The sequence below is a fragment of the Phocoena sinus genome, chromosome 21 (genome assembly GCF_008692025.1).
Source record: "Phocoena sinus isolate mPhoSin1 chromosome 21, mPhoSin1.pri, whole genome shotgun sequence".
Lineage (NCBI taxonomy): Eukaryota > Metazoa > Chordata > Mammalia > Artiodactyla > Phocoenidae > Phocoena > Phocoena sinus.
The window spans coordinates 24,190,990-24,215,472 of NC_045783.1; the positions used below are offsets into that span (position 1 = coordinate 24,190,990).

At 42.4% G+C, this 24,483-nt stretch overlaps 1 protein-coding gene across 1 annotated transcript in view; it reads right to left on the reverse strand.

Moving 5' to 3' along the window:
• Positions 1-17,846, reverse strand: part of PPP2CB (protein phosphatase 2 catalytic subunit beta) — a 30,394-nt gene extending 12,548 nt beyond the window's left edge. Inside the window, exon 1 of the mRNA XM_032618229.1 lies at positions 17,703-17,846. Coding sequence (XP_032474120.1) covers positions 17,703-17,804 — 102 coding nt within the window. The 5' untranslated portion in view covers positions 17,805-17,846. The remainder of the gene's footprint in view (positions 1-17,702) is intronic.
• Positions 17,847-24,483: the final 6,637 nt, after the last annotated feature.

Sequence of the window (24,483 nt, forward strand, 5' to 3'; positions counted from 1 at the left end):
GTGATGTAAGGAGTGTTATGTGGGAACCAGAAAGTTTCCTTAAAAGGGGGATGTGCCCTTCATCACTCTCCATCCTGTTTCCTAGAATGTATATGTGATGGCTGGACTCCAGGAGCCACCTCTACCATAAAGAGAGGCTGCTCCCTAGGAAGAGCAAGCAGAGTGCTGGAAGGTGTGGCAGGCTGACAAAACACACTGCAAAGCGATACTCTCTTCCCGATCACCAGAACCTGTGTATATTACCTCGTATGAAAAAGATGTGATTAAGCATCTTGGGGGAAGCACTTATCCTAGATTATCCCAATAGGCCCTAAATGTAATTACATATACCCTTATTAGAGAGGGAGAGGGAGTTTTGAGACAGACACACGGACAGAGAAGTCCATGTGAAGAGAGAGGCAGATTGAAGTGACGTGGCCAAGGAGTGCCAGCAGTCTCCAGACGCTGGAAGAGGCAAGGAACGGATTCTCTCTTAGAGCCTCCAGAGGGTGCGTGGCCCTGCTGACACCTAGGTTTTGGACTTCCAGCCCCCAGAGCCGTGAGGGATAAATGTCTGTTGTTTTAAGCCGCCCAGTTAGTGGTAATTTGTTACAGCAGCCCCAGGAAACTAACACAGCAAGATGTCTGGTTTCCTGATACCTCAGTGGAGTTATCACCCCTGGACTGCCTATCTCCAGATTTTCCTGTACGTGGAGAAATACAAACTGCAACCTTGGTTAAGCCTTTATTATTTTGGATTTTCTGTTACACAAACCAAACCTAACACTAACTGATACATGGTTACACATTGGACCAAGCAACTCCACTTCTAGGCATCTACACTATGAATAAAATCAGATAAATATGTATGGATATAAGTAAAGGAATGACTGCTTTTAAGAAAAACGCAACTATAAATGTACACTGGGTAGTTAAGAAAACAAATATGAAACATCCACAGAATGGAATACTAAGTAGACATTAAGAATGTTATAGAAGTATATTTGATATAATGGGTATCTGGTATATAAATGAAAAAGGCAAGTCACAAAACTACAAGATCCCCTGTTTAACAAGAAAAACTGTCTAGGAGTTCCACACCAAGAAAACTGCTCTAACAATTTTCAGACACGATCATGTTAGGTTCTTCAAATAGCTGGTTCAGATCAAAGGACCAAACTTTCACAGCAGAGTCATTCAAGTCAAGCCCAAAGCATTAATGAACTGGGGTTAAAGACAAAAAGTCCTTAATACAAAAACCAATTTATAGGGACTTCCCTGGCAGTCCAGCAGTTAAAGACCTCGCCTTTCCAATGCAGGGGTTACAGGTTCAACCCCTGGTTGGGGAGCTAAGATCCCACATGCCTTGTGGCCAAAAAACCATAAAAAACATAAAACAGAAGCAATACTGTAACAAATTCAATAAAGACTTTAGTAATGGTCCACATTAAAAAAAGAAAAAAATCTCTGAAAAAAACCAAAAACCAATTTATAGAAGCCAAATCCCAAAGTTAAAAGGATCCTAGTATAATGGCTGAAGATTGAGAAAACAAGTAGCAGAGATCTTTCAAGAGCAACATAACCTCCTGCAATGGAACTAACAACTGGAAAACAGTCATGGCAACAAGCTTAAAAGTAAAATCACTATGTCATCTGCTTAGCAAGCATCAAGTAATTTGTTTTTCAAGTCAAATGGGAGCAAATAACCAACATTTTCCAGAAATATTTAAAACAGAATCCTCAAGTCATGTAACGTTAAGAATTTTTAACAAGCTCACCCTACTTAAAGAACCTACTAAAGGAAGTATTACCAAAAACAGAGGAAAGATTACTTAATATATAGTTCCCACACAGGACAAGTTAGGAGGCTGATAAACCATTCGCTCTGATGTACACCATACACCGCAATCACGTGACATATCAAAATATTCCTGAAGAGTAAGGTTCATGTATCCATGTCGCATCTGTCAGGTGTCTATTATAGGCCAGGCACCAGAGATAAAAAGAACAGGTAAACTCTCCACCTCAAACACGCTGGCTTTGATGAGCTCAAACCAAACAAAATAAAAACTTCTGTTTACAGAAAGAGATAAAAGAAAAATGCCTGGGGAAATATTTACAGCACACAGGATAACAGTAATACTGACATCTGTAGTATAAAGATATTTGTAGAATAAGTTACAATATGCCTCAAAAATAATTGATTCAGTCAATCCTAATTAAGAGGTCACATTTTTGAGAGGCCCAAGAAAACTATGTATATGAAAGCATTTGAGAATATAAAGCTCTGAATTAGCCTTCATTGTTTAAACTGTTAAATGAAAGAAGGTTTTAAACTATTTTTATAACAGTTGACTTAAAATGTAAAGTTATATTTTCTGTATTTTAAATCAAAGTTAATTTTTAAGTCTAGGTAGGGAGATTTTCTAGCTACATTGATGGCTTTATTAGTTCCCAAACTTGTAATAGTGACACTATGAAGTTTTGTTGAAAAACTTTTATTCACTTACTATACTGATCTCCTTAAGTTTTAAAAGTAAAAAGGGGTCACGAGACTAAAAAGCTTGGAAATCATTATATTAATGCATCTGTTCTGTTGACCTACATGTAAGATGTAAGATGAAAGATAAGGGTAAGTCGGTTCACATTACTACAAAGACATGTATCATTCACCTCAACTTGCTTTCAGTGACTATTTCGTCCTATTACACCAATCCAAAACACTGATGTTAGAATACATAAAACAAAATCCCAATGAAAGTCTGTATACACACTGTTAGAATCACAAAGAAAGTCAGTCTACCTCCAGGTTCATCTATGCCAACTGGATGCACCTAGCCCAGACTTTTAACCTGAAGTGACTCTAAGCAGTAGAGACAAAGGCAAGTTCTACTCCCACACAGGTGTTCTCTCCAGCGTTCTAAATCGTTTCTATGGTATGATTTTGACTGCGGCTCCAATCTCTCTTTAATTTCTGCAAAATTTCCAAGCTTGGTTCTCCAGCTTGCCTTCTGATTCTAGGCTACTAAACATTCTTCTGGCAAATGGCATTTCTGCTTAAGTTAGCCTGGTAAACTTCCCAAGAGTTATGAACAGTGTAGTCCATATTTTTCTTCTCTTTGCCTATAATTAGTTAGAATGAGATATGTGCAGAAGTCTTCCAGAAAAATGAGTTCTCCCATTTGAAATCTAACTGTGTAACCCTAAGACCTATATACACTTCAGTTTCTTCACTGAGACTAGGTATCTGTGAGTCTGTGTCTCTCTAAAATGTGAAGTCTTACCTTCCACATGTGTAATATGGAAATAGCTATGCTTTTCCAAATTCAAATTCTCTAAGGGTTGATTCTTAGCTGTGTGGCAAAATACATTATTTTATTATCATCATGTTACTGAAGTATCTTTTTCTCAGTGGGGAAGAGAAGACCTAAACTGTGGGTTTATTTTTCTCATGTAACAAGAAGCCTGGACATAGGTAGCGCTGGGTTGGTGCAGCTTCTCAAGGACCACTGGGGCAGCAGACTCTTTCCCTGCACCTTCTCTGCCATCCTTAGTAAACAGAATCACCATCTCATGGTCATAAAATGATGATGCATCTGTAGGCACTGCATCTGGTATCTTACTCAGCAAGAAGGGGCAAAAGGCCAAAGGGCACATGCCAGTCTAGTCTATCCATCTCACAAAGTTTTCCCAGAATTCTCACTGGCCAGCTGAGACACATGCTCCCTGCTGCCCAGTCAGTCACTGGGATGGGGCGAGAATGAGGGCAGAGCTGCTACAAGGTGTAATTCCAATTAGAACTGAAGGAAATTTTAGAGATTATCAAGCATCTCCTTAAAGGTCTGGCAAATGGCCAGAAATGTCCGAGATCACAAAGGAAACGGCATTTTTACCAAGTTTATTCATAAGATAGCTTCCCAATTTTGTTCAGAAAAAAAATCAAACTGAAGAGCATAAGTCATTAGAGTTCAATTGGACCCGATGTCTATTTTTGTGATTATTAATTAAAAAAAAATACTCAGCCGATGGTTCCAACTCTAAAAAGGAAACCTTCATATACGAACATTATCATTACTGTCTCACTTTAAATATAGAAATAAAAAGCCCCAAAATGTAAATATTATCCAATTCAATTTAAAAAAATTTATTTATTTTTGGCTGCGTTGGGTCTTTGTTGCTGCAGGCAGGCTTTCTCTAGTTGCGGTGAGCGGGGGGCTACTCTTCATTGCTGCGCGCGGGCTTCTCTTGCGAAGCACGGGCTCTAGGCGTGTGGGCTTCAGTAGTTGTGGCACATGGGCTCAGCAGTTGTGGCTCACGGGCTCTAGAGCACAGGTTCAGTAGTTGTGGCACACGGGCTTAGTTGCTCCGCGGCATGTGGGATCTTCCCAGACCAGGGCTTGAACCTGTGTCCCCTGCACTGGCAGGTGGATTCTTAACCACTGCGCCACCAGGGAAGTCCCACAATTGTTCTTTTAAGGATATATGGTTATCTTAACCCAGCACAGGTTTTATAAAACTATGAGGATGGGTTAAGATATGTGATTTACAGTGTGTGTATCTGGGGTGTGTGTGTGTGTGTGTGTGTGTGTGTGTGTTTGCTTTACCATAATACTTCCTAAGCTTTTATCTACTTAACAGTGAAGTACTTTGTCAGGCCAGAGCCAGCCCCCCTCCAATATTTTTATCTTTACTGTACAGATTCCTGATGTTTCTAAACACTTGATTTATAGCTAACACCCTTTATTGTAAAGTGATCTTACTGTGAGATCACTCTGGCTTGCCTTCAAGGAAAGAATGTGCTGGACTGGCTGAAGTAAGTATACAGTTCATCTGATACTTGGAATTCTCAGTGTAAAAACCCTTGTATGTCAGGGGTCCCCAAGACCAGCCCCAGGTTTGGTGGTGATTCATAAAAGAAGGTCCACACAACTCAGCACGTAGTTGTACTCATGGCTATGATTTATTACAGCAAAGAAGCAAAATCAGCAAAAAAAGGCACATGGGGCACAGCCCTGAGTAAATCAAGCTCAAGCCTCAAGAGTCCTCTCCCAGCGGAGCTGCAGAGAGTGAGCCTAACACCTGCAGCAACAAGCTGAAACCACACATGTGAAATCCGTCAGTCACGGGGAAGCTCATTAGAGGCTCTGTGCCCAGGATTTGTAATGGGGAGCTGGTCACATGGATACCCCCTGCCTAGCATGTACCAAAATTCCAGACTTCAAAAGAAAAGCACGTGTTCCGCATAAATCACATTGTTTGCATAAACAGTTTAGGCACAGTGAGCCACGCTTAACAGGGAATGGTGGGAAGCCTCCCCAAATCCAAGTTTCCAGACACCAGACAACCTCGAAATGAGGCCTTTCTACATACAGCGGTCTCAGGACTGCTACACTCTTTTCTGTACACCGTGTAATTCTATATATAATTCTCACGAGTGCTTTTTAATGTGTCTTAGCACCCGAAGTTTAATTATCTCTAAGACTCTGACAAGACCAAGTTTAAACTGTGAAGTGAAGGACTGCGGTGATGGTAAACGCCACCCGGCACAGACACATCCAGGCATAAAGCTTAACAGTATACCAGCAAGTTTAATGCGTCGCTGTATACCTATCCATTCAAACTTGCTTCCTTTCTCACCCATTTAAAACAAATTCTTTCTTGTTGCTATAAAGTCAAATCTATCTTAGGAAGAGAATTGAGAAAAATAAAGCTTTGGGAATGACATTCACATATAATGCTTTATTTTTCCTCTACCCACATTTTAAGAATGCAGAATATATAAATGTCAAGTCTCCCCAGTTTCTCAACAGGTGACATTCTATTTTTAGTTTTGTGTTGGTGCCCACTTGCCAGAGCCGTAATCGCAAAAGGCTACCGTATTTGGTTGTGGCAGAGCCAGTATACAAGTTCTTTTCCTTCCCCTCTATTTACACATAAATAGTCTGCTATAAAACATTAGAGTCTACCTCTTACTCCTAGGCAAATTCATCTAAAGAAAGCCATAGAACAGAGTGATCTTCAAAACAGATGAGATTAAATGAAGTTCCAAATCCTACAGGGCTAGGTTATTGTAAGTAGGGTGGCCTGTCCTCCTACAGTTACAAGGTTCTTCCATAAATGAGAACTGACCTTTTTTTTTTTTTTCAATACAAAGAAATAAACCTTTTCTTTCAGTTCAACCACAGTCAAGAGTCTGTATGCCAGGCAATGTCAAGCTCGGAAACACAAGAATAAATCATATGGTCTGTTGAAATTAAGAAAGAATGAACTATATGTATGTACACAGGCCAAGAGAGATTGTTTGGTTAAAAAAAAAGATTTTAGTATAACTGTGATCCCACTTTAATGAAAACAATACACCACAAACATCCTCCCTACCCCCCAAAACCCATGTTTTTTGCACACAGAGAACAAGGCCTGGAAAACTACCTAATGTTTGCCTCTGAGGCAGGATGGTAGTAGACAGGGAAGGTGGGTGCAACAGTTGAGAGCATTTGCTTTTCCCCTACATTTCTGAGCTGTTCAAATTTTTAAAAAACAAATATGTATTACTTTTTCAATCTGAAAAAAATAACTTTTTAAACTTCAAAACAAATTCCAGATGGCAATAACTTAATTATAAAAACAACCACAGTGCCATATTCATATAAGGGAATTTTATTCAGCCACAAAAAGGAATGAAGTACTGACACATGCTCAGCATGGAAGAATCTCCAGCCAGACACAAAACATTACGTATTACATAACTCCATTCATATACAATGTCTAGAACAGGCAAATCCATAGAGACAGAAAGTAAATCAGTGGCTGCCAGGGGATGGGGGGAAGGGAGAATGAGGAGTGACTGCTAGTGGGCAGGGGGTTTCTTTTCTGGGGTGATGAAAATGTTCTGCAATTATATGGTGGAGATGGTTGCAAAACATTATGAATATACTAAAACCACTGAACTGTACACTTTATAGGGCGACTTTTATAGTATGTGAATTACATCTCAATTTAAGAGTATGAGGAGCGGGCTTCCCTGGTGGCGCAGTGGTTGAGAGTCCGCCTGCCAGTGCAGGGGACACGGGTTCGTGCCCTGGTCCGGGAGGATCCCACATGCCACGGAGCGGCTGGGCCCGTGAGCCATGGCCACTGAGTCTGCGCGTCCGGAGCCTGTGCTCCGCAACGGGAGAGGCCACAACAGTGAGAGGCCCGCGTACCACAAAAAAAAAACAAACGAAAAAGAATATGAGGAGGGACTTCCCTGGTGGTCCAGTGGTGAAGAATCCGGGCTCCCAATGCAGGGGGCCCAGGTTCGATCCCTGGTCAGGGAACTAGATCCCGCATGCCGCAACTAAAGATCCCGTGTGCTGCAACTAAGACCCAGTACAGCCAAATAAATATTAAAATATATATATATATATATAATATATATATGAGGAAAACCCCAAAACTAAATGTGAAATGCTGTTGCAGCTCTGACTTAGCCTTCTTTGAAGATGACAGTGATTTTAATGCCATTTTTCTTAGAAAATCTAAGTTCAGAAATATAGTTTACATAGTCTAAAGTGCAGTGATTGTTTTGGCATTAATTTTATCTTCAATTTCTGGTATTCTGGTTTCCTTTCATCAAAGAGGACTTCATTCACCAAGTCCTTCAGAGCATTTGTCCTGAAAAAAGCACTGAAGGAGAACTTTCTGCAAGATCTTCAAAGTAGAATAAAAGGTACATGTTGCAAATAAAACTACTCCATGTGAAACGCTTATAATGTATCTTCATTTTTTCTATCTATGAACATGATTTTACACATCATATGTAAAGTTGAGAAATGATGAACTGATTTTAAAAGGTCTGTTTTCTAGTCATTAGCAGTAGTTCATGTTAGTCTAGTTTGCGTTAGTTACTTTACCTGTCTGCTATGAAAGGCTGGCTTAGATAAGCACAGAACATGATGATTTGTTCAGTCAGTAAAACTGGGTTTTAACCTCATATTCCACTGTAATCATGTCATTCTTTGTTATAGTAGAAAGAGACGAACTATCTAGGTGAGAGGCCCGCGTACCGCAAAAAAAAAAAAAAAAGTTCTAGCCACAGAACGTCCTTGGCAGTGCCAGACCGGCTCTCCAGGCACACTCTCTTTCTAAATCACTGTGCATACTGCTGCTGCAGAAACAAATGGCAGAAGCAATCTCTCTACACACGTAAGACAAATCAAATGTGCAATCAGCTCCAAAGCTGGACTGCTAATTTAAGTTCATGTTAAGAGCTAGTCGCCTTCTTGGAAGACATGCCTTAACTATTTTATGCACACAGTTTTTCTCTAGACAGAAATTAACCTTGAAGGCCAGACATACCATATCATTCATACCCATATTTTTTGTAGCTGTTCTCCAACTGGCATTAGGATGGGTTTTATTTTTGCCACTACCTCAAAACAGGGCTTTTTCCAGTACCACTTTGGTCTTAATTTCAGCTGACTCCTTCACGTTTTAGGCAATCTGAGTTAGAATAGGAATTTAATTTTGAGGGAGAAATCACCGTCACAATGATGTACCTTTCTATAGAATAGTATTTCTAACAGACTCCAAAAAAATCATGTTACTTAAAAAAAAAACCTAAAATCTAGTCACAAAGAATTAAACAAAAAGATGATATTTACAATTAGGTTTGACTTTTTATTGTCTCTTACATTTTTTCTATATGCCTGCCCCCAATGCAGGGGACACGGGTTCGAGCCCTGGTCCAGGAAGATCCCACATGTCACAGAGCAACTAAGCCCGTGCGCCACAACTACTGAGCCTGCGCTCTAGAGTCCTCGAGCCACAACTACTGAGGCCACGTGCCACAACTACTGAAGCCCGCGTGCTCTAGGGCCTGTGCTCCGCAACAAGAGAAGCCACTGTAATGAGAAGCCCGTGTACCGTGACAAAGAGTAGCCCCCACTCACCGCAACTAGAGAAAGCCTGCGCGCAGCAACGAGGACCCAACGCAGCCAAAAAATAATAATAATAATAAAAATTTAAAAAGATATAATGAAACTGCATTTTTCAGAGTTCTAGAACCACTCTATAGAAAACCTCTTTTGAAGTACATTCTCCACAGAGAAGTCATATCAACACTTCTACTTATTTTGCATCTTTTTCCAAAAGAAAATAGGATGACATTTAAAACAAGATAAAATAGCTACTTTTATTTTTAGCTTTTCTTCATTTAATACTCATTGCTAATTTCTGGTCAGGACTTTACACCAGTAGTATCTTAATACAACCGCCCCAGGAGATCAGCAAGTACGATCATCCCTGTCTTAGATAAGGAGTCAGAGGTGCAGAGACTGGCAGCCATCAAGCTGTGGACCCAGGGTTTGAACTCAGGCTGCCTACTAGAGTTTGCTATAAACAAACACTGCACTTGGCAGGAAAAAGGCGGGTGGAGGTAGGGAAATGAAATGGAACTTTAGACTAAGGCTAGAAGACAGAAAATATACACCACAGAGGTTCACAGCTGCTAGAAGGGGGCTGCCGCACTAAGCACTGCTCAGGGGGGTAGCGAGGAAGGGCTACCGTCACTCTTCTCCAGCCCTTCGGCAACCCCATCAAAGGGGTGGAGGACAAAGATGAATGACAGGAGATTTTCACTTAAATCATGCTTAGTGGAAAAGTACGAGTATACAAAGAAAGAAGTGGGTAAGATACCAGCTGAAATATACCTCAGAGGTCCTAGAGATGGGTAGTCCAATTTATTTAGGAGCTGAAGTTAAAAGAATCTCTCTGGGCAAATTCAGAAAGCTTGCTTAAGTGATTAAGGCTCAAGTGTGACTGAGCAGGGGTACAACATTCTTCTCCAGGAAGACATCTTAAAATTATTAGAGAGTCAAAGGTAAAACCAATTCAACTACCAACTTTGCCCATAACTTCAAGTCTACATCTACTGTTCACAGTGAGGTTAACTGACTCAGCTAATTTCAGAACTGGATATTTCACCTGACACTATAGCCTGAGAGATCGATTTAAAACATATATTCTAAGACATGAAGTTATAGTTTATCATGCAAGAAAACTGAACTTCGAACTTGAAGCGGTAAGTAAACAATTTGTTTCAGAAACACAAAAATACCATTTGCTTGGCAGTTCTATTTACAGAACTAAATCCTCTTGAGTCAACATATAGTTATTTAATAGACTCACAGACACAGAAAACAAACTTATGGTTACCAAAGTGGATGGGGGGGGGGATAAATTAGGAGTTTGGGATTAATGTATACACACTACTATATATAAAATAAATGAACAAGGGTCTACTGTACAGCACAGGGAACTATACTCAATATCTTGTAATAACCTTTAATACAAGAGAGAATCTAAAAAAGAATATATATATATATATATATGTAAAACTGAATCACCTGGCCCTGAAGCAAGATGGCAGAGTAGAAGGACGTGCTCTCACTCCCTCTTGAGAGAACACCAGAATCACAACTAGCTGCGGGACAATCGACAGGAAGACACTGGAACTCACCAAAAAAGATCCCCCACATCCAAAGACAAAGGAGAAGCCACAATGAGACGGTAGGAGGGGTGCAATCACAGCAAAATCAAATCCCATAACTGCTGGGTGGGTGACTCACAGACTGGAGAACACTTATACCACAGAAGTCCACCCACTGGAGTGAAGGTTCTGAGCCCCACGTCAGGCTTCCGAAGCTGGGGGTCCGGCAACGGGAGGAGGAATTCCTAGAGAATCAGACTTTGAAGGCTAGCGAGATTTGATTGCAGGACTTTCACAGGACTGGGGGAAACAGAGACCCCACTCTTGGAGGGCACACACAAAGTAGTGTGTGCATCGGGACCCAGGGGAAGGAGCAGTGACCCCAGGGGAGACTGAACCAGACCTCCTTGCTAGTGTTGGAGGGTCTCCTGCAGAGGCAGGGGGTGGCTGTGGCTGTGAGGACAAGGAAACTGGCAGCAGAGCTTCTGGGAAGTGCTCCTTGGTGTGAGCCCTCCCAGAGTCCACCATTAGCCCCACCAAAGAACCCAGGTAGGCTCCAGTGTTGGGTTGCCTCAGGCCAAATAACCAACAAGGAGGGAACCCAGCCCCACCCATCAGCAGTCAATCGGATTAAAGTTTTACTGAGCTCTGCCTACCAGGGCAACACCCAACTCTACCCACCACCAGTCCCTCCCATCAGGAAACTTGCACAAGCCTCTTAGATAGCCTCATCCACCAGAGGGCAGACAGCAGAAGCAAGAAGAACTACAATCCTGCAGCCTGTGGAACAAAAACCACATTCACAGAAAGATAGACAAGATGAAAAGGCAGAGGGCTATGTACCAGATGAAGGAACAAGATAAAACCCCAGAAAAACAACTAAATGAAGTGGAGATAGGCAACCTTCCAGAAAAAGAATTCAGAATAATGATAGTGAAGATGATCCAGGACCTCTGAAAAAGAATGGAGGCAAAGATCGAGAAGATGCAAGAAATGTTTAACCAAGACCTAGAAGAATTAAAGAACAAACAGAGATGAACAATACAATAACTGAAATGAAAACTACACTAGAAGGAATCAATAGCAGAATAACTGAGGTAGAACGGATAAGTAACCTGGAAGACAGAACGGTGGAATTCACGGCTGCGGAACAGAATAAAGAAAAAAGAATGAAAAGAAATGAAGACAGCCTAAGAGACCACTGGGACAACATTAAACGCAACAACATTCACATTATAGTGGTCCCAGAAGGAAAAGAGAGAGAGAAAGGACCCGAGAAAACACTTAAAGAGATTACAGTCGAAAACTTCCCCAACATGGGAAAGGAAATAGCCACCCAAGTCCAGGAAGCGCAGCGAGTCCCATACAGGATAAACCCAAGGAGAAACATGCCAAGACACACAGTAATCAAATTGACAAAAATTAAAGACAAAGAAAAATTACTGAAAGCAGCAAGAGAAAAATGACAAGTAACATACAAGGGAACTTTCATAAGGTTAACAGCTGATTTCTCAGTAGAAACTCTACAAGCCAGAAGGGAGTGGTATGATATACTTAAAGTGATGAAAGGGAAGAACCTACAAACAAGATTACTCTACCTGGCAAGGATCTCATTCAGATTTGATGGAGAAATGAAAAGCTTTACAGATAGGCAAAAGCTAAGAGAATTCAGCACCACCAAACCAGCTCTACAGCAAATGCTAAAGGAACTTCTCTAAGTGGGAAACACAAGAGAAGAAAAGGACATACAAAAACAAACCCAAAACAATTAAGAAAATGGTCATAGGAACATGCATAATGATAATTACCTTAAACGTGAATGGATTAAATGCTCCAACCAAAAGACACAGGCTTGCTGAATGGATACAAAAACAAGACCCATATATATGCTGTCTACAAGAGACCCACTTCAGACCTAGGGACACATACAGACTGAAAGTGAGGGGATGGAAAAAGATATTCCATGCAAATGGAAATCAAAGGAAAGCTGGAATAGCAATACTCATATCAGATAAAATAGACTTTAAAATAAAGAACGTTACAAGAGACAAGGAAGGACACCACAAAAAGATCAAAGGATCAATGCAAGAAGATATAACAATTATAAATATATATGCATCCAACACAGAAAGCATCTCAGTACATAAGGCAAATGCTAATAGCCATAAAAGAGGAAATCAGGGCTTCCCTGGTGGCGCAGTGGTTGACAGTCCACCTGCCGATGCAGGGGACACAGGTTCGTGCCCCGGTCCGGGAAGATCCCACATGCCGCAGAGCGGCTGGGCCCGTGAGCCATGGCCACCGGAGTCTGTGCTCCGCAGCGTGAGAGGCCACAACAGTGACAGGCCCGCATACCGAAAAAAAAAAAAAAAAGAGGAAATCAACAGTAACACAGTAATAGTGGAGGACTTTAACACCTCACTTACACCAATGGACAGATCATCCAAAACGAAAATAAGGAAACAGAAGTTTTAAATGACACAATAGACCAGATAAATTTAATTGATATTTATAGGACATTCCATCCAAAAACAGCAGATTACACTTTCTTCTCAAGTGCACACGGAACATTCTCCAGGACAGATCACATCTTGGGTCACAAATCAACCCTCAGTCAATTTAAGAAAACTGAAGTCATATCAAGCATCTTTTCTGACCACAACGCTATGAGATTAGAAATGAATTACAGGGAAAAAAACGTGAAAAACACCAACACATGGAGGCTAAACAATGTTACTAAATAACCAAGAGATCACTGAAAAAATCAAAGAGGAAATTTAAAAAGAAGTTTACAGCAGTACAAGCCTACCTCAAGAAACAAAAAAAATCTCAAATAAGCAATCTAACCTTACACCTTAAGAAACTAGAGAAAGAAGAACAAACAAAACCCAAAGTTAGCAGAAGGAAAGAAATCATCAAGATCAGAGTAGAAATAAATGTAATAGAAACAAAGAAAACAATAGCAAAGATCAATAAAACTAAAAGCTGGTTCTTTGAGAAGATAAAATTAATAAACCATTAGCCAGACTGATCAAGAAAAAGAGAGAGGACTCAAATCAATAAAATTAGAAATGAAAAAGGAGAAGTTACAACCGACACCACAGAAATACAGAGCATCCTAGGAGACTACTATAAACAACTCTATGCCAATAAAATGGACAACCTGGAAGAAATGGACAAATTCTTAGAAAGGTATAACCTTCCAAGACTGAACCAGGAAGAAACAGAAAATATGAACAGACCAATCACAAGTAATGAAATTGACACTGTGATTAAAAATCTTGCAACAAATAAAAGTCCAGGACTAGATGGCTTCACAGGTGAATTCTATCAATCATTTAGAGAAGAGCTAATACCCATCCTTCTCAAACTCTTCCAAAAATTTGCATAGGAACACTCCCAAACTCATTCTATGAGGCCACCCTCACCCTGATACCAGAACCAGACAAAGATACTACAAAAAAAGAAAATTACAGACCAATATCACTCATGAATATAGATGCAAAAATCCTCAACAAAATACTAGCAAACAGAATCCAACAACAGATTAAAAGGATCATACACCATGATCAAGTGGAATTTATCCCAGGGATGCAAGAGTTCTTCAATATACGCAAATCAATCAATGTGATACACTATATTAACAAACTGAAGAATAAAAACCATATGATCTCAATAGATACAGGAAAAGCTTTTGACAAAATTCAACACCCATTTATGATAAAAACTCTCCAGAAAGTGGGCACAGAGGGAACCTACCTCAACATAATAAAGGCCAGATACGACAAACCCCACAGCAAACATCATTCTCAATGGTGAAAAACTGAAAGCACTTTCTTTAAGATCAGGAAAAAGACAAGGATGTCCACTCGCATCACTATTATTCAACATAGTCTTGGAAGTCCTAGCCACAGCAATCAGAGAAGAAAAAGAAATAAAAGGAATACAAATTGGAAAAGAAGAAGTAAAACTGTCACTGTTTGCAGATGACATGATACTATACATAGAGAATCCTAAAGATGCCACCAGAAAACTACTACAGCTAATCAATGAATTTGGTAAAGTTGCAGGATACAAAATTAATGCACAGAAATCTCTTGCATTCCTATACACTAATGCTGAAAACTCTGAAAGAGAAATTAAGGAAACACTCCCATTTACCACTGCAACAAAAAGAATAAAATACCTAGGAATAAACCTACCTAGGGAGACAAAACACCTGTATACAGAAAACTATAAGACAGTGATGAAAGAAATTAAAGATGATACCAACAGATGGAGAGATATATACCATGTTCTTGGATTGGAAGAATCAATATTGTTGATATTTGTCCCAAAGCAATCTACAGATTCAATGCAATCCCTATCAAATTACCAATCGCAATTTTTACAGAACTAGAACCAAAAAATCTTAAAATTTGTATGGAGACACAAAAGACCCCAAATAGCCAAAGCAGTTGTGAGGGAAAAAAGTGGAGCTGGAGGAATCAGACTCCCTGACTTCAGACTATATATACTACAAAGCTACAGTAATCAAGACAATATGGTACTGGCACAAAAACAGAAACATAGATCAATGGAACAAGATAGAAAGTCCAGAGATAAACCCACACACCTATGGTCAACTAATCTATGACAAAGGAGGCAAAAATATACAGTGGAGAAAAGACAGTCTCTTCAGTAAGTGGTGCTGGGAAAACTGGGCAGCTACATGTAAAAGAATGAAGTTAGAACATTCCCTCCCTAACACCATACACAAAAATAAACTCAAAATGGATTAGAGACCTAAATGTAAGACTGGACACTATAAAACTCTTAGAGGAAAACATAGGAAGAACACTCTTTGACATAAATCACAGCAAGATCTTTTTTGATCCACCTCATAGAGTAATGGAAATAAAAATAAAAATAAACAAATGAGACCTAATCAAACATAAGAGCTTTTGCACAGCAAAGGAAACCATAAACAAGACGAAAAGACAACCCTCAGAATGGGAGAAAATATTTGCAAACGAATCAATGGACAAAGGATTAATCTCCAAAATATAAACAGCGCATGCAGCTCAATATTAAAAAAACAACCCAACCCAAAAATGGGCAGAAGACCTGAATAGACATTTCTCCAAAGAAGACATACAGATGGCCAAGAAGCACATGAAAAGCTGCTCAACATCACTAATCATTAGAGAAATGCAAATCAAAACTACAATGAGGTATCACCTCACACCAATAAGAATGGGCATCATCAGAAAATCTACAAACAGCAAATGCTGGAGAGGGTGTGGAGAAAAGGGAACCCTCTTGCACTGTTGGTAGGAATGTAAGTGGATACAGCCACTATGGAGAACAGTATGGAGGTTCCTTAAAAAACTAAAAATAGAGCTACCATATTACCCAGCAATCCCACTACTGGGCATATACCCAGAGAAAGCCATAATTCAAAAAGACACATGCACCCCCATGTTCACTGTAGCACTATTTACAATAGCCAGGTCATGGAAGCAACCTAAATGCCCATCGACAGACGAATGGATAAAGATGTGGTACGTATACACAATGGAATATTACTCAGCCATAAAAAGGAACGAAAATGGGTCATTTGTAGAGACGTGGATGCATCTAGAGACTGTCATACAAAGTGAAGTAAGTCAGAAAAACAAATATTGTATATTAACGCATATATGTGGAACCTAGAGAAATGGTACAGATGAACCAGTTTGCAGGGCAGAAATTGAGACACAGATGTAGAGAACAAACGTATGGACACCACGGGTGCAAAGCAGCAGGGGTGGGGGGGTGGGGAGTGGTGGTGGTGTGAGGAATTGGGCGATTGGGATTAATATGTATACAGTAATATGTATAAAATGGATGACTAATAAGAACCTGCTGTATAAAAAAAAAATAAAATTCAAAAATTCAAAAAGAAAACTGAATCACTTTGTTGTATACTTGAAACTAACACATTGTAAATTAACTATACTTCAAAAAAAGTTATTTAATACATAAAGACCCTAAGCAACATTACATGTAGTTAAAAAACACTATTCTAACTACTTAATATTAGCTATTACTCCTCCATTCCTAAGATGCTTAATTTTAAGGGTACCCTATAAATAATAATGACAAAATCTTTCTTTCTTTAGTGCTTTTCTGAGGCATCCTGACTTCCAAACACAATTATGAAGAAAGTCTTACGGATTTTGGCTCAAACCCCCTCCCCCCAAACCCAAAAACATTAAAAAATAAATAACTTCGTTACTCCTTCACATAGGACCTTCTTACATAAAAATTTAGTCCAAACTACATAAAAGATGAATGAGAAAAGTAAGATGGAAAGTCCGAAATAATTACAGTGGTTAAGAAAACAATGCACACAGAATTCATAAAGTTGTCTCAGATCACACTATCAACAGCAACTGTAAACAGTAAACCACCTGCATATTTTATTACTTTCTGGAAATGAAAAAAAACTTACATATAATGGAAATAACTTTCTGAAAAGTGCTAGCCTGCACGAAAAACACATACCCCATTAAACATTTCAGGCAAGCACTGTTGCCAAACTTAAGACTTGCCGTCTTGCTTCTGAAAATCAACAATTTTTTGCTTCCAAAGAGCCTCTCAACGTGAAGACCAGTCACCATCTGTCTCAACTAAAGTCAAGTTCTATTTTAAAAATCACAGTCTGTCATCACACCCACCTCTCTACAAACAAATGCTTCACGCATACCAATTTACCGATTTTTGATGGGCCCGAGTCACCTGAGAAAAAGCCTGGGTGTATTACCGAGCGCGTTGATAGTCACAACACCCAGGTTCGTTTTCGGTGCATTTTCAATTTCGAGACCGCACGAGATTCATCTGCCGGCCAGCTAAAGCGCCGGGATAGCTAGTCCGCACGGGAAATGCTGGGGTGTCAGCAGTCCCCCCCACAATAGCGTTGGCGACCCCAATCACACTCAGGGCGTGGATTCCGGGTGCCACAATGCCCCCGCCCACCTACCCCGGACCCCGCAGGCCAGGACCGGTAGCGTCCGGTCCGGATCGTGGGCTGGGTTCCCGGGGGTCCTGTAAGGGCCCGACCCCACCCGGGGAAGGATGCCCAAACCGGAGACGCAGCCCTGCGGGTCCCCGGACCGGCGCGCCGGACACAGGGCAGGCATTCCGGGAGGGGGCGGGAGGAGGGCAGAAAGAGGAGGGGGAGGAGGAGGAGGAACGGGGTCCCCGCCCGCATCTCGCCCCTTTTCTCTCTTACCTTTTCGCACAGCGTCCGCACCTGGTTCTCGTTCAGTTGTTTACACTCGTTCAGCTGCTCGACCCACTGGTCCAGCTCCTTGGTGAACGCCTTGTCGTCCATGGTGGCCCGAGCCCCTCCCCCGCTGCCTCCCGCCCCCCTCCCCGCCCCCGCGCGCCCCAGCCCCGGGCGGCGCTCCCCTCGCCCGGCGCCGCCGCCGCCGCCAGCTCCCAGCGGGAGAGGAAGGAGCCGGGGAGCGCGACCCCGCGCCCCGCCCAAGCCCCGCGGGCGGCTCCGGGCGCACGGCCTCCGGGAGACCCCTGCCCGCCCTGGCCCGTTGGGCCGCGCGCCCCAGGAGTCGGTGAAGGGCGCAGGGAGGTGCGGGGCTTCCGCGCAGCTCCCGCCGGACGATGGGCACCTGCCGCCGCCGCCGCCTCCCGCCCGCCGGCCGCTCCCGGTTCCCTTGCCCCTTGTCTCTCGCTCTTTCTCTCCCCTCCCTCCGGGTGTCCGTCATCGCCCGGGCATTTCCGCCGGGAAAAGGCGAGCAGGCTGCGCCGCCGGGGCCCTGGACGCGGGGAGGGATGCAGCGCCCCCGTGTGGCTCGGCGGAGAAACGGGCCGAGGGGCCGAGGGTCGCGCAGCTTTCTCGCTCTTCCACTTTGTATCATCCTTTTCCACTTCGGGTCCGGACCAAGCGCTCCAGGTTCTTCCTTCACATCCTTTTCTCTGGGAAGTCTGTCCCCACCTTACTCTCTTGCAGTGCTTTCTCTTTTCTCTCTCATTTTTTTTTTTTTTTTTTTTAGCGCTCTGAGGAGGGAATTGGTAAGCTTGTGTCTCTCGTCGACCACATAGACCCGAGAGTCTAGCACTCTCCTATAGCAGGCATTCCGTATCTATTAAATAAATAAATAAATAAATAAATAAATTCTTTCCGTCTTAGCTGTCATTAGCTAGCTGTGCAGCACTGACATCTCGAATCCTCCCTTTCAGCATCAGAAAGACGAGCCGATTGCTCTGTGGTATCAATGTGTCCCTTCCAACTCCAGCATTCTTCACCGCGTTTATGCAGTGTTTACTGAATTCTGATGATTTGTTCATTCAACGAACATTTAACGAGCAACCGCTAACTGCCAGGTCCCTTGGAGCGCAGGTGCTAACCAAGCATACTTCCTCTATCAGGATGTTGCCTGAACCCAAGTGGCAAGCAACGTCCTGTATCAGAAGGCAAGGACTCCCTCTTGGCATTGCCAGCCTCCTAGCCATGTCCTTGGACAATCACCGGATCGCCCCCAGCCTCAGATTCCTCATTTGTTAAAAGGGCGCGGCGAGTCCTATCTTTTAAGTTGTGATGATTAAAGTCTACAAGTGCTTATCCAATAGTACAGTATGGGAGCCGTGTTCGTTGCCTAATCCTTCCTAGGCAACAGCTACCGAAAGCTTTAGAAAGGTGGCATTCGAACTGAATTGTTTTTTTTTTTTTTTTGCGGTACGCGGGCCTCTCACTGTTGTGGCCTTTCCCGTTGCGGAGCACAGGCTCCGGACGCTTAAGCTCAGCGGCCATGGCTCACGGGCCTAGCCGCTCCACGGCATGTGGGATCTTCCCGGACCGGGGCACGAACCCGTGTCCCCTGGATCGGCAGGCGGACTCTCAACCAACTGCGCCACCAGGGAAGCCCTCGAACTGAATTTTGAACCTTCTCCCCAGGCAAAACCTTGAAGTTGCCTGGAGAAGAGGAAAGAAACGTTTTTTTGGAGAGTGGCAGAGGACAAATGTGTGAAAGACCGTGGTCAGTTTGTAAAGCTATAAATACTCCTAGCAAGAGAAATAAGTCATATGGTGGGAAACAAGGTTGAAAGAGCTGTTCTCAAGTGACTTGTAAATAGCAGCAAACCAACTGAAGGACAGGACATGAAAAGATGGTGAAACAGTACTGAACAGAAGGGGAACCTGCATGATTGCAACAGATTTGCAGTCTCTGAGGAGGTTAGTCTGTAAATGTTGAAAGGAGGCTGCATCTCAGGTAAACCTGGAAAGCTCAGAATGAGAATGAGAGGAAGAATGGTATTTCTGGAGTACCTACAGAGGATCTGAGAACAGAAAGTATACCTTGAGGAGAAATGGGAACTACGAATAGTGTTTAGGGAGGGAGGTCCTTGACATAGAAGCAAATGTGTTTGGGATTAATGTGCAAGAACGCTCTTAGGGCTGAGAGTAGACAGGTGAGTTTGCGAGAACAGGGCTTCTGAAATGTTTAGTCAGGTTATGCTGTAGAGCAAGTAAGAATGCTTTTGAGTGCTTCTTATCTGCTAAGTGTTTCGAATGTATTTAGTACTTCAATAATCCTATGACCCAGGGGCTGTTGTTACCCTCCATTTTACAGAGGAGGAAACAGTCTGTCTGACTTCCACTCTTGTCATTTGTGTTACGTGACCTCTGCAGTCTGGACGGGAGTACGGAAAGCTGGAGGTTTCTTGGTGATTATAATATCAGTTTTCAGTATTTTGGTTATGAAGCCATCTTAATTAAAGATAAAAACTATAATTCTTAAAATCTTTCTTTCTTCACTCTTTGCTTCTGTTGTATATGTATATGTGGTGTGTTTTCTGCTGTGGAACATAACCATTATTCTCCAATCCTTGCTAATCGTTTGTCATGCAACGTTGCATTTAATCTTAGGTTTGCAGACCAGATCTAAATTTCTTTGTTTTCAAAGAGACAACCAGAAGTGTTTGTATTTTTGTTTTGTTTACCTCTTCCCTTCTGGTCACAGAATTCTTAAATCATTAATTCCAGCAAACAACCCTTTGCCTTAAAATTACATTTTAGATTTTGTTCCTACACAATTGTCTGGGTTATTTTAAAATATGTAAACATTGAGGGACTTCCCTGGTGGCACAATGGTTAAGAATCTGCCTGCCAATGCAGGGGACACGGGTTCAAGCCCTGGTCCGGGAAGTTCTCACATGCCGCGGAGCAACTAAGCCCTTACGCCACAACTACTGAGCCTGAGCTCTAGAGCCCACGAGCCACAACTACTGAGCCCACGTGCCACAACTACTGAAGCCCACGCGCCTAGAGCCCTTGCTCCCCAACAAGGGAAGCCACCGCAATGAGAAGCCCACAACGGAGTAGCTCCTGCTCGCCACAACTAGAGAAAGCCCGCGCACAGCAACGAAGACCCAACGCAGCCATAAATAAATTTATTTAAAAAAAAAAGTCTATTTATCTAAAAAAAAAAGAAATTGATATATGGAACTCTGCATCAGGAACTCAATCAATAATGATGAGATTTTAAAAGACAGGGTCAATTTGGAAATGCTTTCTTTGAATTTAAAAACTACAAATCACTGTTAATAAAAAGATCATAGTAGGTGTTCTCACCCTACTGCTCAAGAAATATGGTTCTAAAAAAACCATTTCAAAAGTATCAAAAAATAATTTTTTTTTTCTTTTGGCTGCACTGAGCAGCTTGCGGGATTTTAGTTGCGGACCAGAGATTGAACCCGGGCCCCGGCAGTGAGAGCAAGGAGTCCTAACCACTGGACCACCAGGGAATTACGAGATGGAATTATCTGAAGATAAAGGAATCAGTGCAGATGTGGTGTTCAATATTTTGTCCTTTTTTGTGGTTGCCCTCAGGAGACTTGGTTCAAATTCCCTAGCACAGTGGAGTTCTTTATCTTTACACATTTTATACCTGGCTATTTTTTTTTAATTAAGATATAATTAGCATAGAACATTATATTGTTTCAGGTGTACAACATGATTTGATACTTGTATATATTGTGGAATGATCACTACAAGTCTGTTACCCAACCAAATTTGGGTCCTCTCACCCACACGCTATAAAGCCAACCTACCGACACCAGGTTGTGGTGAAGGAAGGTGTGTGCAGTGTTTACTGCAGGGCCAAGCAAGGAGTCCAGGCAGCTAGTGCTCAGAACACGTAAACTCTCTGATCCGTTTCAGGGAGGCTTTTTTTTTTTTTTTTGCCATACGGGATCTTAGTTCCTGACCAGGGATCGAACCCATGCCCCTTGCAGTGCAAGCACAGAGTCCTAACCACTGGACCCCCAGGGAATTCGCCAGGGAGGCATTTTTTAAAGGCCAGGTGAGGGAGGGGAGTTGCAGGGTATGTGATCAGCTCGTGCACAGTACTCTGATTGGTTGATGGTGAGGTAACAGGGTGGTGTCACAAGGGTTAACATTATCAATCAATACTCAGACTCCAGTAGGTTTGGGGCTATGTTCTCATCGTCATCAGGTAGTTAACTTCTTCCATGTGGTGGGGTTTTAGCACAACTTGGGAAATGTGCATCAGATACTGCTATCTAGGTACTTCAGAGAGGAGGTAAAGCAGAGGACAAGGGGGAGGGGTCTGTCCCAGGAAGGCCCCATAGGGTCCTGCTTGATTACAAGTCTAGTTAACATCGATCACCACATGAATCTACAAAATTTTTTTCTTGTAACAAGAACTTTTAAGAACTACTCTTAGCAACTTTCAAATATGCAGTATAGTGTAAGTAACTATAGTCACTATGTTATATATTATATCTCCGGGATTTAATTATTTTATAACTGATAGTTTGTACCTTTTGACCCATTTCCCCCCTTTTGTTCACCCAATACCTAGCTATTCTATATTGTGTGTCTGACAATGCCAACACTGCCAGTTCTTAAGCGACTAAAGATGTTTCTCTTGCTTCTGCTGACCTTACTCATAGTGGCTTGAACAGATCTGGTGGAAGTACTGTTTGCCTTCCTTGGGAGGCTTTCCTCTAGAATGCTTGCTTCTATATCTCTGTAGCCTTAACCCAGTGCCACTCCAGCAAGAGTTGTGGCTCAGAATGAGTGTCAGTTCCCCCACCTCACTGCTGTTTCAAGGTGCAGAGTCCCTACAGCAGCATGTCTATATGAATCCAGCCTCAGCCAGCACACTCATCTGCCTGCCATCCTGTTCAGTCAGGCTCCCTGCTGGCTCACCTCAGGCCTTGGCTCTTGGCCTTGTGGCCTCAGTTTCCAGCTGTTTTGTCCTTAGCACCCAGTTCTTCTCAAACCTTCACCAGATTCTTTCCACTCTAGCCCCAGGTTTTCTCATTCTGGACTAAATTCACACTAGTTTATTTTTTTGGAAATCTATGGAGACCTATCCTACTTTTGCAATACCATTGAAGCCTCAGAAAAATGTGTCCTGTCCTGGGTCTGGTTCTTTTGGAGCAGAAGTTCCCTTAGACATTTATAAAACTGGAACTGAAAGACCTGTTTTTTTTTTTCATTAATTAATTTTTGGCTGCGTTGGGTCTTCATTGCTGTGCGTGGGCTTTCTCTAGTTGCAGTGAGCGGGGGCTACTCTTCGTTGTGGTGCACGGGCTTCTCACCGTGGTGGCTTCTCTTGTTTTGGAGCAGAAGCTCTAGGTGAGCAGGCTTCAGTAGTGGCAGCACACGGGCTCAGTAGTTGCAGCATGTGGGCCCTACCTAGGGCACGCAGGCTTCAGTAGTTGTGGGGCAGGCTTAGTTGCTCCACAGCATGTGGCATCTTCCCGGAACAGGGCTCGAACCCACGTCCCTGCACCACCAGGGACTGCACCACCAGGGAAGCCCTGAAAGAACTGTCTTTGTTTATTTATTTTTGGCTGCATTGGGTCTTTGTTGCTGCGTGAGGGGTTTCTCTAGTTGTGGCGAGCAGGGGCTACTCTTTGTTGCTGTGCACGGGCTTCTCATTGTGGTGGCTTCTCTTGTTGTGGAGCACAGGCTCTAGGATCACGGGCTCAGTAGTTGTGGCTTGCGGGCTCTAGGTGCACAGGCTCAGTAGTTGTGGCTCGCGGGCTCTAGAGCGCAGGCTCAGCAGTTGTGGCGCACGGACTTAGTTGCTCCACAGCATGTGGGATCTTAGTTCCCCGACCAGGGATCAACCTGTGTCCCCTGCATTGGAAGGCGGATTCTTTACCACTGGACCACCAGGGAAGTCCCTCATATGATTTTTTTTAAACAATTAGTCAGATTGAGAAATTTTTCAATTTTTTTTGACGTTTATACTGTGTATGTGAATTGTGTTCACCATTTTACTAGCTTTTTCACACCCTTATTATTTACAGGCTTCTTGATATGTTCCAAATATTTTACAGTGTGTTACATAGATTTTATATTTGTCTGTAAGAGTCTTTCCATACAGAAGTTAAAATTTTTTTTTTCCTAACAAGAGTATTTATTGTCAGGCAGTATTCTAAGTACTTAGATTATTGCCTCGATTATTCGCTTCACTACAACCCTATGAAGTAGGTGCTATTATTAGAGTTTCAATTAATTAACTGAGGATACTGAGGTAGAGAAAATAAGTGACTCGCCCAAGTTCATTCATTTGGAGCTGGGAAATGAAGCCAGGTAGTCAGAGCCGATGGTCTCCAAGTTCTGTAATACCCTGCCACCCATCCTGTCAATAACTTTGCTTAAGGCTGTTTTAAAAGTCTCCTCTGCCCCAAGATGACATGGATATCTTATTATGCATTTTATAGACATACATAAATGACATATAGAATTTACTGTACATTTTATACTAAAATTCCCTTGCAATACAAGTTATTGGGGCAACTTTTTTTTTTTTTTTTTTTTTTTGTGGTAGGCGGGCCTCTCACTGCTGTGGCCTCTCCCGTTGCGGAGCACAGGCTCCGGACGCGCAGGCTCAGTGGCCGTGGCTCACGGGCCCAGCCGCTCCGCGGCATGTGGGATCTTCCCGGACCGGGGCACGAACCCGTGTCCCCTGCATCGACAGGCGGACTCTCAACCACTGCGCCACCAGGGAAGC